The following is a 16807-nucleotide window of genomic DNA, read 5'->3' on the forward strand; positions in this document are numbered from 1 at the left end:
TCTGGTCAAGATTGTCTCCCTTTTCTATTCTTAACAGCAGGCCATTCTCATGTCTTATGCTGGAGGCAGGCTGTCACTCCAGTGGGCAACTGGTTGTAACAAAGAGCAGTAATTACAGACAGAGCAATAGCCATAAACTAGCAGAGGCGAAGAGCACAGAACTTTTGTTGTGGACGAGCAATGTACATTTTATTTTACAAATATATGTTGATGTGATGTCAAACAGTCTGTGAAGCTCTGTGACAGCTACAACGTGCGCTCCCACACGAGACGCGTGGCACCACACAGAATGCCTCGAAAAATACATAGTCTGTCAGTGAATTGACAGTATATAACACAACTACCGATATAGGTACACACGTCCACATATACGGAACAGAATTCTAAACATGATTTTCATCTTTTTATACATCAGATTAAAAGTGTTAAAAACCAAGGTATTTCTTCATGCTGCGGGTGTAAATGCAGTCACTTGTACCAAACCCTCCAAGCTAAGAATGTGTAACTTTGAAATCTGCGTTGACAAGGCAGGGGTGTGGAGGATTCTTTCTACGTCAGCCCTTTCCCAGGCGAGACAAAACAATCAAAACAATCAGGCAATAAACATTTAATAAAACTGCAAAACAAGCACTGTCTGTACAAGAAACTTCATCTGTACCTTTAATGGACTTATGCCCGTAAACACAAGGTGAAATGCGTTAATGTAGAAAGGCAGCGAAGCATACATCTGCTGAGTGAGTGTAGAAGGCGGTGACAGAGCACACACCCGCCAGCTCGTCGTAATGTTGTGATTTTCTGCCTGATATGAGCGCGCGGGATTGCTAAACCTGCGTGCTAATTCGGCAGTAGAAAAAAACAGAAATTCTCTTTCATGTACGGATTCCCTGTTGTGCCCTGTAGCCGTACAGCTTTAGGGGTTTGGGTATCGGCAGGAATCCCGGTGAATGCACGCACAGCAGCAGCACGGCCGGTGCTGTCAGCCCTCGCGCCAATCAGCGGCCTGAGCCTCACAAAGCTCCTCAACCTGGCAGTGTTACCATCAGAGCCTGCTGCTGCAGCCTGCATTTAACGGGGATCCATGTTTTGCCACACGCACCCGGGCAAGCTGCCTCCCACTTCCCCCCGCTGTATCTGGCCACGCTGCTCGGCTTTCATTAGCGGAAAAGGAACGCACAGACAAAAAGAAGCCCTTGAAATAGCACGCACACTGCACTCGCCATCCATTCGTGCAGCAGGAGCAGGAAGCGGTGCAAGCACGAGAAGGCACTGTGAACGGCACATTAAAGGGCTCCCAGTCTGCGGACCCTCGCGCTGCAGATGTATACACAGACTGCGTGAAGCATGCAGATCCGTTCAGATTTCACTGCACGCAGGAGGCAGCCAGTGATGATGAGAGCGTTTCCATGGTGGGGGTACTGAAATCAGAGCAGTGCATGTGATCATCTGGCCTGCAACCTCCCCAGGGTACAGTACAGGGCGTCTGCCAGTGCGGAGGGCTCCGCTGCGCTCCCCACGGCCGGCGGGTGCCGGGGGCCCAGTGGCAGTCCTCGCATGCACCGGTGCCAGTGTTATGTAATGCCCTCGCCCCCGACTGCAGCCGCGACCCTCACCTGTAGGAGCGCTCGCCCCGCACGGTGTGCTTCCTGAAGGGGATGATGGTGCCGTTATCCTGCAGGATGTCGTTGTTGTTCTCGCCATTGGGGGAGAGCGCTTGCGTTGGGCCGGGCATTGGGGCGGTTTTCACAATAGCTCTGTATGTGCGGAGGTGCCGTCGCTGGGGTCTGGCTGCTGCTGCTTCGCCACAGCTCCCTGGCTGCCGCCCGCGTCCCCCTCCCGCTCGTGGCTGACGTCACCCGGGGCAGCATCCTGGTCACGTGGCCGGGAGGTCCCTCGCCATGGCAACCGGCTAACTCATCACATCTCTTCAGTGTGCGGAGAGCGGCCGAGGCAGCAGCAGGCCGGGGCCTTTAACGGGCGCGCGTGCTGGCCGGCATCTGGCGTGGCTGGGCCCAGCGCCGCCTCCACGCGCACACCCCAAACCCACCAGCAGAACGCGCTCTTCCTGCCAGCCACCGCTTCTCCTGTACCGCCGCTGCCGCTCCTCCCCGCGCTCTGCTATTCCAGCCGGCCTCGCGCCGCCTGCCTTGCAGCTGCACGCATAAAGAGCGCCCCGACCAGGGGTTTCCGAGGCTGGCATCTGTCAGGGATTCAGACGCTCACGCTGTCACTTTTTTCTCGGGTCAATGAACAGGGGTCTTTAGGGAGGTTTCTTGTGTAACCAATGGGTACTATTGAGCTACATTTTTTACCACACTCAATTTAGAGCTAAAGTGCAGATAATGTGGAGTATAGATTACCTCAGCAGTCGATGGGGTGTTATAAAACAAGTCGCATCCCAAGCGCTGTATTTAGTAGACGTTTGGTGCACTGATTCCTGCGGTACAGAGGCTGAAGTTCCCTTAAAACAAAGAATTTACTCGAGTGAATTTCAGACCAGGCTCCATTGTATATTACAAAGAAAGAGTTAGACAGCTGTTAACCCAAGCAGCAGGTTGGAGCGAGAACTGTGTGGTCGCCACCGTGCCCCCGCTCCCCGGGGGGGGTTGGAGTGTATTAGTGCTCCTGGCAAGCGCCCATCCTTAACTCCATTCATACAAGTGGCAGTTTCTAGCAGCGATCTCTGCGCCATTCATTCAGACCAGGGCACGTCAATTTAAACTTAAAGTTGAACAAGCTTGAACAAGCTTGGCCTCGTTAGTTACAGCTCCCATTTTAGGGATCTACGTTGCTGCCTACTAACCAGTGTCAAGGTAAAGATAATAATAGGGATGAAAAAGGACGGTACTGGGATTGCTGGGTAAAAATAGTGGTGTAGTGTGTTTAAATAAAATGTATAACAATGAATATGCTGTCATTATTACATACTGAATTCAAGATGTTCTCCTGAGAAGTCGTAAATATTTTAACATGAATAATGTAGGCTTTAATTTCAAAATGGTAGTTGCTGTTTGCAGCCATTTTATTCTTGGCACGCAGTCGTCTTTCTGTCCTTTCCTCACATGTATTCAGCGTGTAACAGATCTTTTGAAAACAATGTTTTTAACACGTCGTTCTCTTATGTACAACATGATGCTTTGTTTTCAATCTGTGTTAGCATAGTGAATGTTTTCCTCAGGTCTCACCTATTGGGATTACTTTGTGATTCTAATGAGAATTTAACCTTGATTCTAGCGATATTCGAACTAATTATTAGGGTGTTTCATGAGCAACGAGGATGGGAACTACATTATATGAATCTGTGGGATAGTGCTGAGGAATGTCATTTTTAACTGTATCGTTCTGTCTTTAACATGATTGGATGGGATTTCAAGAGCTTTGCGCAGTCACACCAAATGTATGAATCTTATTGTATTTCACCCTATAAACTGTGCTTTACCCGAAGAGTGTTGGGCTCACTGGCCCCTGATCTTTACAAGGCTACACTCTGTTGGCAGGACCTGTGATTTATGACTCACTTGCTTGAGATGAATTATATTCTGTTCTCCTATTTCATTATTTACGTTTTACGAACTTCATGTGTTTATATGATTATTGATTTACTCCTAGCCCTGTAGTATTGACTGACTCCTTGTCATGTATGTTGCTTTCTCTAATGCCTTTACCACACTGAATTTGTAAACTGACCGAATCCAGTGTGGCGCAATAAAATCCTAAAAGGATTAACACTGCTACCGGTTCATGGGTAGACCTTTAGAATGAAAACTAGGAAAAAACGCGCGTCAGTAGTATTGACTTTATTCCAGCTGTAGTAACCGTTTTCAAAAGCAATTATCAATGAACTATAAAGTTTGGTATGCTCACACTGTGGTATGCGAATGAGGATTAATAATAAAATTGTGCAATAATACAAAAAGAAAACTTCAGGCAATGCAGTTACTCTGCAGTCAAGCAACACGTCAAGTGGTACCAATATTCGTCCTTCCTGTTTGATGAGGTGCTTTTTTTCCACACTACAAGCAGTGCACGGGTGGGGTTTCATACCTGCCTCTGGCTCCACAAGAACAGAATGATATTCCACAGAAAAACCAAGACTGCCTATAGCTCGAGAGGAAAGGACAACCACACCAAAGTTTAACACACAGAAACAGAGAGGGTAGAAACTGAGACTTCCAGGCCCTATTTCATGCATACTTTTTCTTAAAAAAATGCATCAGTCTTCATCTTTACACAAGACTTTAGGATACTACTGCCCTAAGCCTGTATCAGGCATTAATTAACAGTATACGACTCCGCCAGTTCTACCGGGATGCTGTCCCTTTCCTTGATCAAAATATTTGCTTCTTTACTCGTACCAGCCCTGCAATCTCATATTGCATTCTCTTGTTCTATAGATAACCACTAAAGAAGAATGCTTGCCTCATCTGTGCCAATTACCCTGTGGAATGTGAAAGTTTCCATCGTCATATCCTTTATCTTGCTTCCTTCTGTAATACTTTATTCTTTTTTATCATCTGGAGTTTTTATTCATATGATGTGTCGGTCAAACTATTGGGGGGGGGGGGGGGGGTTAAGATTTGGTTACCAAATCCTGGCATTTGTCGATAACCTTAGACTCAGTGAAAAAAAAACAAGATACTTCATAAAAGCAAGGAAGTTATTTTCTGGTTTGAATTATTTGAACCTCTTCTTTTTTTAAATATATCTGTATTGAATTTTTATTTAACAGCAATAATCTTTTCACGTTTCTCTTACGGGTCACATATTCATTATCCTGTTTTCACATTAAAAACAGATAGGTTGTCCAACAGATTTAAATGCTTATTGTGAACCACAACATGTGTTGAAAATAGAAACAAGGAACTGAGAGACAAAAATAAATTAACTATACTCCGAGCATCAACCCCCCACAGAAGAACCAATCAATATTTAATTAATGAAGGAAAAGCATCTCAAATTATTGGTGTTGCATAAAAACATCATTATAATATCACACAATCTGCAGGTGAATCCTCTCTAAGATTTGATGGAGATCCAAGGTGTCCGCTGTCATACTGTTAGGTGAGGAGGAGAGCACCAATACATCTTATTAGGTACCATCTTGACCCCATAGACATTATTTGCTACTCAAAATAAGGCTTACTGAGATTAAGCATCGGGAGGGGTGGGTGGGATCATACTTTAGTATAGGGCCAGGTATAAATCTCAGTTTGTGAATCTGGATATGTAGCCCCTCTCCGAGCCAGATTAATTAACAATTGGCCATTTTACCAACTCACAGCCCCACCCACTCAATGAAGGGGCTGCACCACTCTTCCACTGCATCGCATTTTGCCTTTTAGCCAACAGCAGAGCTAGGTCAGTAAATATGGCCACCTCGCTGTTTTTCTGTCTCATCGTAACATACCCAGAAGACAGGTTTTAGGGGTATACTGGATGTCTAGATCAACAATACGGCCTGTTAGCTGCAGGATATTGGACTAATACTGTACCAGTCTCAAACAGTTCCAGAACATATGCCAGAGTTCTGTATTGTGCGCAGCACAGCTAGGACAGACACCTGACACCATGGGGAATATTCTGCAGATTCTACAAGGCAGTGCTACATGTGAATCAATTGGAAGTGGGCGTTCCAAGGCACTGCCTTGCCTCGCTTCCAGACTGTCCTTAATCGTGATGAATGCTGTCTGTATTTGCACTATTACTTGATTGTAGAAATGTGTCAACGAAAATCTACACCCACCTATCGTCAGGACAGCCTGAGCCATATTGTGTGTCGGGAACATCTTGATGTATCTCCTGGTCTCTTTGGCGGGACTGAATAGCGCATTATACTCTAGAAATTAGTCAACTGGTAGGGGAAAGTTAGGGCAAGTCACCAAAGTGCACAAAATGCTTATCTTTTATTAAATCTGCTACGGTTTTAAATGTGGCTGGAGTCCAAACGCGCACATCTGTTCTATCCATCAATGCACTAAATCTCGGTAAGGACCATAGCGGCAGTTGACGCACATTCAGGATTGGCACCCCTGTATGCAACATGGCCCATTTCCAGTAATATTTGACCACCTCTACCAGGCGTGGTAATGTATGAGACTTAGAGCGAAGGCTTATTATATGCTTCAAGACATTTATCCCTAGTGTCCCCTAGCTATTGCAGGTCAACATTGGTGACATGTGAGGCCCACTTTACGAATCACTGCACTTGTACTGCTAAATCGTGTAATTCAGAATCGGGTGCCCCTGGTACACCCTCTGTCAAAGGCAGCTGTAATTTCGTCAGGGAACATCTACGGTGCCCCATCCACTAACCAGGTCAAACAGTGGTCCATTCAACACAGAGAAGAATGTCCACGTTAGGCATAGTGGCAGCGTTGCAAAAATATTTAGTAGCCTAGGTAATACACATTTTTGACAGGACGAACCTGCCCTTTGACGATAGAGGTGGTTTTTCCCAGAATTTGACTGATTTTCTGTTGCCTGTCATGGTTTTCATGGCATTGCCATTTATCATATCAAATTCATTATGGTATATCTGGGCTTCTAGGTACCTGACAGTCTTGTGTGCCCAGGCAGAGGTAATACCTGTACAATGCTTCAACGTTCCAGATTAAGAGGCCACAGTGGGAGAATGCAAATTTAGTCCTGTTAACATATAATCTCGACACATCACAAAACCGTATTCAAATCCTCCAGGGGCCGAAGAACCAGTGAGGAAGCATCACACCGATAGAGATATGTCATCTGCATAAAGAGAAATCAATTTTTTTTACCCCTTATCATAAATATATTACAATTAAAGTAAAAATACTGTGATGTGCATAAGTGTGTTTTCTGGCTTTTGCTAAACTCGGCCTCAATTAGGATGTAAATCCATCTTGTAAATGAAAAACATGGCTGTTGACTTCCTAATAAGCACTGTGTGTTTATATTTCTCAGTCAGTTGACACCGTACACAGCAAAACATGTACTGTTTGTTTTGTAATGATATGTTGTACTCAAAGAACTCCGGAAGGAGCCTTGTGTGAGTTTCAAGGCTCTTCCTACTCGCTGAAGACAGTTCAACCATGAGTCTTTCCATTGTTTATTGTAGCACATTTGTTCTGACATCTCCGATGACATTAGGTCAGAAATAAGTTAATATATTTATATTAAGGGATAGTGCTAACATAGTCATATTATATGACATTGTTTAATGCTGAATTGTGATACACAGCTATAAGGATACATTTGCTCATCTGATGCTGACATTGTATATTCCCTTGCATTTTATTGTGAAAGTCATTTTAGAAGACCCAACATTAGGGGGTGAACCAGGCTTTTTTAAGCCTCTACAGATGCTGCCCCATTCTCTGTCGATTTGCTGCACACTCTGGACTTAGTCTATATTGCTACATCTATCTTAAAACTACTAAATGCCTTCATGGCAATTGATTTTTATGACTGATAACTTGTTTATTGAACTGAGCCGTAATCTTATTTTCAGTATTGGATTTTGTAAACATTTATGGTTTTCTCTAAATTACTGATCTCAAACTTCCTTTTGAGTCAGTCTTTCCTTCCTTATTTATTGATTATATTTTAGAAAAGCTGTTTTGAATCTTAACTTTAAGTACACATTGCCTCATCTACCTACGAGGAAAACACCATTACCGACCAAGCACTGGACGCTACTATCATTATAGATTATCTAGGGGATAGCGAGCCCACAAAAGTCAATAGCAAGCTATATTGGTTGAAGGTAGAAAGACCACCCACAGCTCCTCAGAGTCCTCTAACACACACCAGGGCTAACCTAGCATCACCTACTAAACTAACACATGCCTCTTACAAGAAAAGAAAAGGAAAGTAACACATTCTGCACTGTGTACAACAGACCAATAAAAAGATCTATGGATCCCAACACCAGATAAAGGAAACACAGCGAGAGATACTATCTACAAAGAGACTGATAAACTAGTGAGCAACAGAACATAGCTGAAACATACTAACATCACATAAAGTCTCTAGACTACAGGTCTAGAGACCAATTGATCTAAATGAATTATTGCTTAACATTTGTTACTGACGCGACAGCCGCTGATGGCGTGCACACTCACTAGTCCTGGTTTTGACATCATTGTCACCAGCGTATACCAGTTGACCAAATCTGTAAAGGTTAAGTTCTACAGATCCCCAGTGCCAAGTACCAAAACATGTTTACACATCCTTTATGAGGTTGTGTAAACCCAGATCCAAAGTTAGTCACGTTGGGTTACTTACGCACCAACAATACAACACACACTTTCTTTGTTTTGCTTGTTTTGCTTGCAGTAATAGCACCTGTACCTCTCATCAATCCTCGTCACCATATCCACAATATGCCTCCTGTCCATGTTCACTTCCCCATTAAAGCCAAACTGGCCAAAGGCGAATTCTATTCCAAGCTCTCTCTCCTTCAGTCACAAAAGATAACGCTCTAGAGATTGCATGTTGTCTTATGCAGTTTCTCCACAATCTTCTGTGCAGCATTTCTCTCCATCCCAAATTACTCACACTTAATAGCTGTAAAAGTTTATGTCTTTTAGGAAAAAAATAAACGTGAAGAAAATGGTTTTGAGAAAGTCATTTTGCCGAACCATTATTGAAATATTTTTCTTTATTGAATGTTTTTCACCAGTTTCATGAAACCAACACGGGGAAACCCATTCTTGAAGAAACATTTGTTTCTTTATATTTATTTTATTGCTTTGTTCCATTTAACTTGGGTTCTCCTGTTAACCCACATTTGTTTCTTTATATTTGTTTTATTGCTTTGTTCCATTTAACTTGGGTTCTCCTGTTAACCCACATTTGTTTCTTTATATTTGTTTTATTGCTTTGTTCCATTTAACTTGGGTTCTCCTGTTAACCCTCTTTGTTTTTTAAGGCTGGGGAGAAGTTCCTCTTCCTTTCTTCACCTTCCCACTCTTCGTTTCTTTTTAACCTCTTCCCCATCTATGCCTAGTTTTGCCCGATTCTGCTAAAACCGCTGCAACATTTTTAATTCGAATGGTCGTACACCTTTTCCTTAAATACATATATTTTTGTTGAAATTGTTTCTTTCATTTTGACATTTCTTCATAAAGGTGTTCGGTCAGCCTGATTTCGACAGCCTGAATTTCTTAATAATAGAAATTTGTCAAATAGATGGAATTCCGCTGGAAATACTTCTTAAGCATACAGCTCACTTTTTTTTAAACAATCCATTTGTATGTGGACAATACATTGTAAGGTCCACATGTTCTAACACCACCCTATTAAGACATTTCTTCATTTCCTCTGCAACAAAGTGTTCACCATTGTCAGTTACTCTGAAAATAGGCATAATTTCTACAAGGTCCTCCGACTCTTTAAAAAAAACTGTCCCCACTCTTGTGTTAACCGCACCCACTTCCTCAAATGTCATCCACCTACTGCAGTATTAATCCACATGCACTACGACACACATTACTTTTTCTCCTACAGTAGTTCTGGGACCAATGCTATTTGACACCAACTTAATAAATGGTTTGCTCAGCCTTGCTCCAGGCAACAAAGAAAGCATCCCTATCTCCCTCACCAATTCACTAGTTACAGATTGCACATAGTTTCCTAATTGGCATCCATAGGCCAATCCATATCAGGCTATCAGCAAATGTGACGCACCTTCTAATGTCATCAATGTTGCGAGATGGCCCTCATGCAGCAAATCCACTACTTTCTCCTAGTCATACTCGAGTATAACCTCTTCTATTTTCATATACTTTGCTCAACTTCCACTTCGCCACTAAGAATTCCTATACCTTCATGCACATCTGGTTTCTAAAACATATAATGTAACATTTAGACACGGTCTTCAGGCAATCTTAAATTAACACCTTTCTTTATCAACATTCACCAAAGTGGCAGTTCCAGTATAAATTTACTCACAAACTTAAAGAAGTATTTTGCGAGCCCCAGAAATGATCTCAATTGGACTGTGTCTAATTGGTTTTAGCATCCCTCATTTTTTGCTATTGTTTACTTCTATCTAAAATTGCTGCAAGGCCCAAAAGCTCCAGTGCAATGATTTCAGAGCCCCAGGCACAATTACACCTTCCTGTTTGGGAGTTCATTCACTATCCCCTTTTTGAGGCCATTTTTTGCACCCTGGTGTTCTTGTGTGACCATTTTTGGTGGGGCCGCAACAATGGACTTAATGTATCACTGGCTGTTCTGCTCGATTTTCCCGGCCTTCTTGTGTTGAAAAGTGATTGAATGTGACTTCAGTCTCTTACCATTCAAGTCTAAGGGTTAGAGTAGTGAATGGAGCCTATTTACTAGGCACTTCGACATGATCCTGTGCTCTTCCCCATAGATCAGGGCTTGCACACATAGCCTAGGGGATAGATTCGTTAGTATTAGGGATAACCTGTCCTGTAGTGAGGGTATTTCATGGAGCCGTGCTGAATTCAGGCCTGGTAGACCTCAAACGGGAGAGACTCCATCTTTCTTTCTGCTCCGGCAGCTTGGGATGCTTCTAGGTCAAATGTAATGTTTTAGTTATGAGGTGTTATTCGCTTGGAGAGAACCGGTTCAGGCCGGCCCTTATCGAAGGATTGTATTTTTCTTCATGCCGAAGACACTACATCAGGCCGGCCGGCTAGGAAAGTGTCCTTGGTACGGGGAGGTACAAGAATTTGGTGGGCGGCAGGTTACGGGACGGAATTTTCCATGAGGAAACGCACCTCTATATTAGTGAAAGTCTGAGGCAGTTACATGTTCAGTCCGTAGGCGGCATCTAGCCGTTAGCAGTAAAGCTACTACTTATTCCAGGGAAGACAGACGCCATCTTGAAGGTGGAGAAGAACCGAGAGACAGATACTCTCCTAGCAGAATAGCCAGAGAGGAGAGAGTAGCCGATGAGGAAGAGGTCCCAGTGACTCGGAGAAGGGTGACTGCGGAGGTGTGACTTCCAGGCGAGCCGAGGCACAGACGAGAAGGGAACCTAGATGACCACTGAGTGCAGGCTACATACTACTAAGGTGATGTCGACCCTTTCTTATTAGAGTGTACAACTTAATCTTTCACTTTTCTTTGCAGGTTATGTGTTATATTGTAATGTTATGTGATTGCGTATGTAATGAGTAATAAAGTATCCAGTTTGTAGTGAACCAACATGTGACGTGTTCTTGTATGAGAGGGTAGCCTATTCTTCTAGTCAGCTGCGGCTACATGAACAGATGTTAACCCTGATCAGGTAAGTGGTAACTGAATAAGGGAAAGAGGAGCCCCTCGAACTGGAGAACAGGCTATGCTCGAACTGGCAGTCCTTGTGTGATCTGATGAATAGTGAGACTGATTCCCTTTTTGTGTGTTATGGTGATCATAGGATGAACTGTATGAGACTGCCGTCTGGGTAGAGAGGTCTGGATTCGTATGGGATCGCGAGGCCGCCACTTGTGATACTGCCGTCTGGGTAGAGAGGTCTGGATTCGTATGGGATCGCGAGGCCGCCACTTGTGATACTGCCGTCTGGGTAGAGAGGTCTGGATTCGTATGGGATCGCGAGGCCGCCACTTGTGATACTGCCGTCTGGGTAGAGAGGTCTGGATTCGTATGGGATCGCGAGGCCGCCACTTGTGATACTGTCGTATGGGCAGAGAGGTCTGGATTCGTATGGGATCGCGAGGCCGCCGATTGTGCTGATACTTTCGTATGGGCAGAGAGGTCTGGATTCGTATGGGATCGCGAGGCCGCCACTTGTGATACTGTCGTATGGGCAGAGAGGTCTGGATTCGTATGGGATCGCGAGGCCGCCGATTGTGCTGAGACTGCCGTCTGGGTAGAGAGGTCTGGATTCGTATGGGATCGCGAGGCCGCCACTTGTGATACTGTCGTATGGGCAGAGAGGTCTGGATTCGTATGGGATCGCGAGGCCGCCACTTGTGATACTGTCGTATGGGCAGAGAGGTCTGGATTCGTATGGGATCGCGAGGCCGCCGATTGTGCTGAGACTGCCGTCTGGGTAGAGAGGTCTGGATTCGTATGGGATCGCGAGGCCGCCACTTGTGATACTGCCGTCTGGGTAGAGAGGTCTGGATTCGTATGGGATCGCGAGGCCGCCACTTGTGATACTGCCGTCTGGGTAGAGAGGTCTGGATTCGTATGGGATCGCGAGGCCGCCACTTGTGATACTGTCGTATGGGCAGAGAGGTCTGGATTCGTATGGGATCGCGAGGCCGCCGATTGTGCTGATACTTTCGTATGGGCAGAGAGGTCTGGATTCGTATGGGATCGCGAGGCCGCCACTTGTGATACTGTCGTATGGGCAGAGAGGTCTGGATTCGTATGGGATCGCGAGGCCGCCGATTGTGCTGAGACTGCCGTCTGGGTAGAGAGGTCTGGATTCGTATGGGATCGCGAGGCCGCCACTTGTGATACTGTCGTATGGGCAGAGAGGTCTGGATCCATATGGGATCGCGAGGCCGCCGATTATAAGAGGTCTTGGTATGTATAGTAGGAATTCCCTGTCCTTAGCTGGTAGATATATGTGGTTGCACTATTGTAAATAGGTTCTAGGGAGGGGGTAACGTTCTGGCTGGGTTAGTGAGGCTCTGATGAGCGGGTTCTATCTGATCCGAAAACCCAAGCAGAACATTTGGCGTCACGAACCGTTTACGAAACCTGTGTGCGTTGTGGTTGTATCGTGTTTGCTTTCGGCGCGTGCGTGGTTTCGTTTGTATATTATTTTTATATAATTGTCTGTAGTTTTTTTTTCCTTTCTTTCTTTCTCTTTTTCTCTTTTTCTTTCTTTTCCGAGATGTTTTCTAGAAAGTCGAAATCTACTTTTAAGTTGCCCGTTGATATTCCCGGCTGGGATTCAACGCCTTATGAAGCCTTAGCCCGTGAGTGGGCTGATTCTACTGGTTTGAGTGAGAATTGGAATTCTTTTTTGGAGCTGGCGGAGCCGGCTAATGTGATTACTTGTTTACAGAAGGCGCCGGTATCTAAGGGTGATGAGCTTCCCGTTTTGGGGCGCAGAGGTTGGATTGTTCTGTCTGCGTACAGGATTCTGCATGAGAGGTTGTTGAAGTTACAGAAATTGCATAAGGATGTGGGAGCGAACTTTGTTGAGATTCAGAATGCTCATACTTTGTTGCGGTGTCAAAATAAGTTGCTTGCTGACAAACTTGAGACGTACCAAACTATTGCCGAGAGGGCGGCTGTGCGAATTGCTCGTTATAAATACAAGAATCGGCGTGGTCGGGTTTCGACCCGAAAGGTGCGTCTGGTCGTGGCGAAAGCCGGACTGGATTGGAATCCTGATGAATGGGATGGTAATATCTGGAACTCGAGTGATTCTCCTTCCTCGGGTGAGGAGTCTGCCAAGCGCGAGTCCTCTCGCTCCGGCCGTGATTGTAAGTCTGCTTCTTGCGCCTCTGATGGTGCACCCCGTGATTGCGCTCGTCCTTCGAGCGGGGTCGATGCTTCTTGCACTGATTGTTTCTCTACGTGTACTGGTCGAGCTCCTTGTGATGCTCGTCCCGCGGTCTCGGTGCATCCAGTTTTTCGGCGGAAGTTGCAGCAGGCTCCCGGTGCTCCGAATGGTATTGCTTTAGACTCTTTGGAGGATTTTACTCAACAAGAAATTAGTGATATTTTGCAGCGATTTCGGCAGCGAGCTGGTGAGACCTTACTCACATGGATGGTGCGCCTTTATGAACTGGGCGCTGCTGGCATTATGTTGGATGCTGGCGATTGTTTGAAGTTTTGTTCCTTGAGTTCGGACTCTACTGTACAGGATCATTTTCGTAACTTTAATGTTGGTGGTCAAATTTCTTTGCTTCAATTGGCGACTGAGGGTTGTAATCAAAAATATCCTACTGAGTCTGACTGGCCTGTGAATGACAAACCGTGGTATACTTTGCGCGATGCTGCACAACGTCTCAAAGAGGAGGTGATGAAAACGGCGATTTTTCTGAATACTGCTGACAGGTTGCTTGATGGTTTGTTGACATCTTCTGTGCGGAATCGTATTATTCGTTCTTCCCCTGTTGCTTATAAGCAGGTCATGATGACTTTATTGATTAATCAGACTGGTAACGTATTGTCTATGGTGCTGGAATCGGTACGCCAACTCGGTGAGTTGGGTGAGTGGTTTAAACCTGAACGGCAATCCCGGCCTGACACTCGTACTCCTGGTGACAATAAACTTACTAGACGTGATATGTTTTTTGGTCTTATGGCCGATGGTGTGCGGAAGGAGGACATTGACGGTGAGACTACTTCTCGTTTGTGGGAAATGTTTCGCAAACGTGGCTTGGATCGAAAGGAGGGTGCCCGGCGTGTTCGGACGACTGAGTGTGATCGTGGTTTTTCTGATGGTAGCGGTGATGACGACCGCCGTGGGCGCTCTGATCGTCGTGATGATCGACGTTATGTACGTGATTTGTCCCCCCGTCGTGAGAGAGACAGAGAGGGAGAGGGGGAAAGAGAAAGGGGGAGAGAGGATTATGTTAACAGCAGACGTAGAGATGATAGGGATCATTCTCCTGAGTTGAGAAGGAGAGAGGATCGACACAGATTGGCCGATCGAAATCCGCAGTACAATGCAGACAACAGGAATCCATTTCGTAATGGAGATGGATATGAACAGGAGGTATCGATACCTGGGAAACGTGAGAGTCTTTATCCTGATTTATCCTGGTACACAGAACGCAGTAAAAATGACTAGGAAATAGGTCAAGCTCCAGTACACAGATGGGCTCACAGAGATAATAGACCCTATGTAGATATTGATATTTATTGGAGACATCGTAATATCCAAAGGGCCCGAGCATTGGTAGATACAGGAGCGGAGGCCACTCTTATTCATGGAAAATCAAAGAAGTTTAAAGGTCAGCCTTTTACAATTACCGGATTAGGTGGAAAGGAAACTCCCGCAGTTCAAACTTTACTTGAAATGAGAATAGGTAGAATTCCTAGAAAAGAATACTCTGTATCAGTGGTACCACTCTTAGAATTCATAATTGGAATTGATATTTTGAAAGGAATGACTTTGCACTTAAATGATGGATGTTACCAATTTGGAACTAAACATTATATATCGTCCAGGCCTGTACGGGTTGGTCGTTTAAGAATGCCCCCCATAAAAGTTCCCCAGGCGACAAAAGTGGTTCGTCAGAAGCAGTATCGTATTCCAGGTGGTCATGAAGAGATTAGTACCACTATTCAGGAGTTGGTGGATGCAGGAGTTATAACCCCAGTTACTTCTGCTTGGAATAATCCTGTTTGGCCTGTACGTAAGAGTGATAATTCTTGGCGCATGACTGTTGATTATCGAGAATTGAATAGACACACACCCTCTTTGACTGTTGCAGTACCGGATGTTATTACCCTAATTGAAAGAATCCAAAAACATCCAGGTACATGGTATGCGTCCATTGATATTGCTAATGCTTTCTTTTCGATTCCGATTGCCCCTGAGTGTCAGGAACAATTCAGTTTTACGTGGAACGGGCGTCAGATGACGTTTAGAAGTCTTCCTCAGGGCTATGTGCATAGTCCTACGATATGTCACCGGCTGGTGGCAGAGCATTTGGCTGAGGTACCGGTTCATCCGCAAATTCAGATATGTCACTATATTGATGATATTTTGATCCAAGGCGAAACACAAGAGGAAGTTCAGACCCAATTGGACAGAGTCATTGAGTGCCTGCGTGAGAAAGGTTGGGAAATCAACCCGGATAAATTACAAGGTCCGTCCCAGGCTGTGAAATTTTTGGGTATTAATTGGCATGAGGGGCACCGAGAAGTGATCCCTCAGGTTAAACAGAAAATTCTTGATTTTGCAGTTCCGAGGAATAGGAAAGAAGCCCAAAGCTTCATTGGTTTGTTTGGTTTTTGGCGCCAGCATATTCCTCATTTGAGTCAAATATTGGCCCCTTTGTACCATGTTACTCGTAAAAAGAATGCATTTGAATGGGATAAACCACAGCAAGATGCGTTCAGTCTGGCAAAAGAAGCAATTCAGCATGCTCTGGATTTATGGCCTGTATGTGATGGTGATGTGGATTTGAATGTGTCTGTACAAGGCCTTTATGCGAATTGGAGTTTGTGGCAGAAACAAGGCAAGAGTAGAGTACCGTTAGGTTTCTGGACCAAAAAGTTACCTGATGCTGGTGAGCGTTATACACCTTTTGAGAAACAGTTACTTGCATGTTATTGGGCTCTGGTGGATACCGAGCAATTGACTTTGGGACATGATATAGTTTTGCGACCTGAAATTCCTATCATGCAGTGGGTTATGAGTTCGCCGAAAACTCACCGAATTGGACACGCTCAAGAGGCGAGTGTGATTAAATGGAAATGGTATATACAAGACAGGGCACGTGTGGGACAAAAAGGAGTTGTATCTTTGCATGAGCAGGTGGCACGGGCGCCATCGACTGAGACTGAGAGTGAATGTTCCGTACCTTTAGTACAGGAGTCTCCTGTTCAGTGGGGTAGACCTTTTGATGATTTGTCCGCAGAGGACAGAAACCATGTCTGGTTTACGGATGGTTCAGCAAGGTTCATAGGGACGAAACGGCATTGGAAGGCGGTGTCCTATAATCCGATCACACAAAAATTGCTGAGTACAACTGGTGAGGGTAAGAGCAGTCAATTTGCTGAACTCTATGCTGTTTATCAAGTTCTGAAACAAGAGTTACCTGGCACATGTCATATTTTCACCGATTCTTGGTCTACTGCCAATGGACTGGCAGTTTGGTTACCGACTTGGCATTCCCACAGTTGGAAAATCCATTCAAAAGAACTGTGGGGAAAA

The 16807-nt window shown here is 44.9% G+C and overlaps 1 protein-coding gene across 2 annotated transcripts in view; it reads right to left on the reverse strand.

Moving 5' to 3' along the window:
* Positions 1-16807, reverse strand: part of MAPRE2 (microtubule associated protein RP/EB family member 2) — a 672904-nt gene that overhangs the window by 260400 nt on the left and 395697 nt on the right. The window contains exon 1 of one of the 2 annotated variants that reach the window (XM_085605668.1): positions 1611-1929. The exons of the other annotated variant lie outside the window; for it this stretch is intronic. Coding sequence (XP_085461794.1) covers positions 1611-1729 — 119 coding nt within the window. The 5' untranslated portion in view covers positions 1730-1929. Of the gene's footprint in view, positions 1-1610; positions 1930-16807 lie in introns of those variants that run through there. 2 annotated transcript variants of the gene reach the window in all.

The sequence above is a fragment of the Triturus cristatus genome, chromosome 5_1, assembly GCF_964204655.1.
Source record: "Triturus cristatus chromosome 5_1, aTriCri1.1, whole genome shotgun sequence".
Taxonomy (NCBI): Eukaryota; Metazoa; Chordata; class Amphibia; order Caudata; family Salamandridae; genus Triturus; species Triturus cristatus.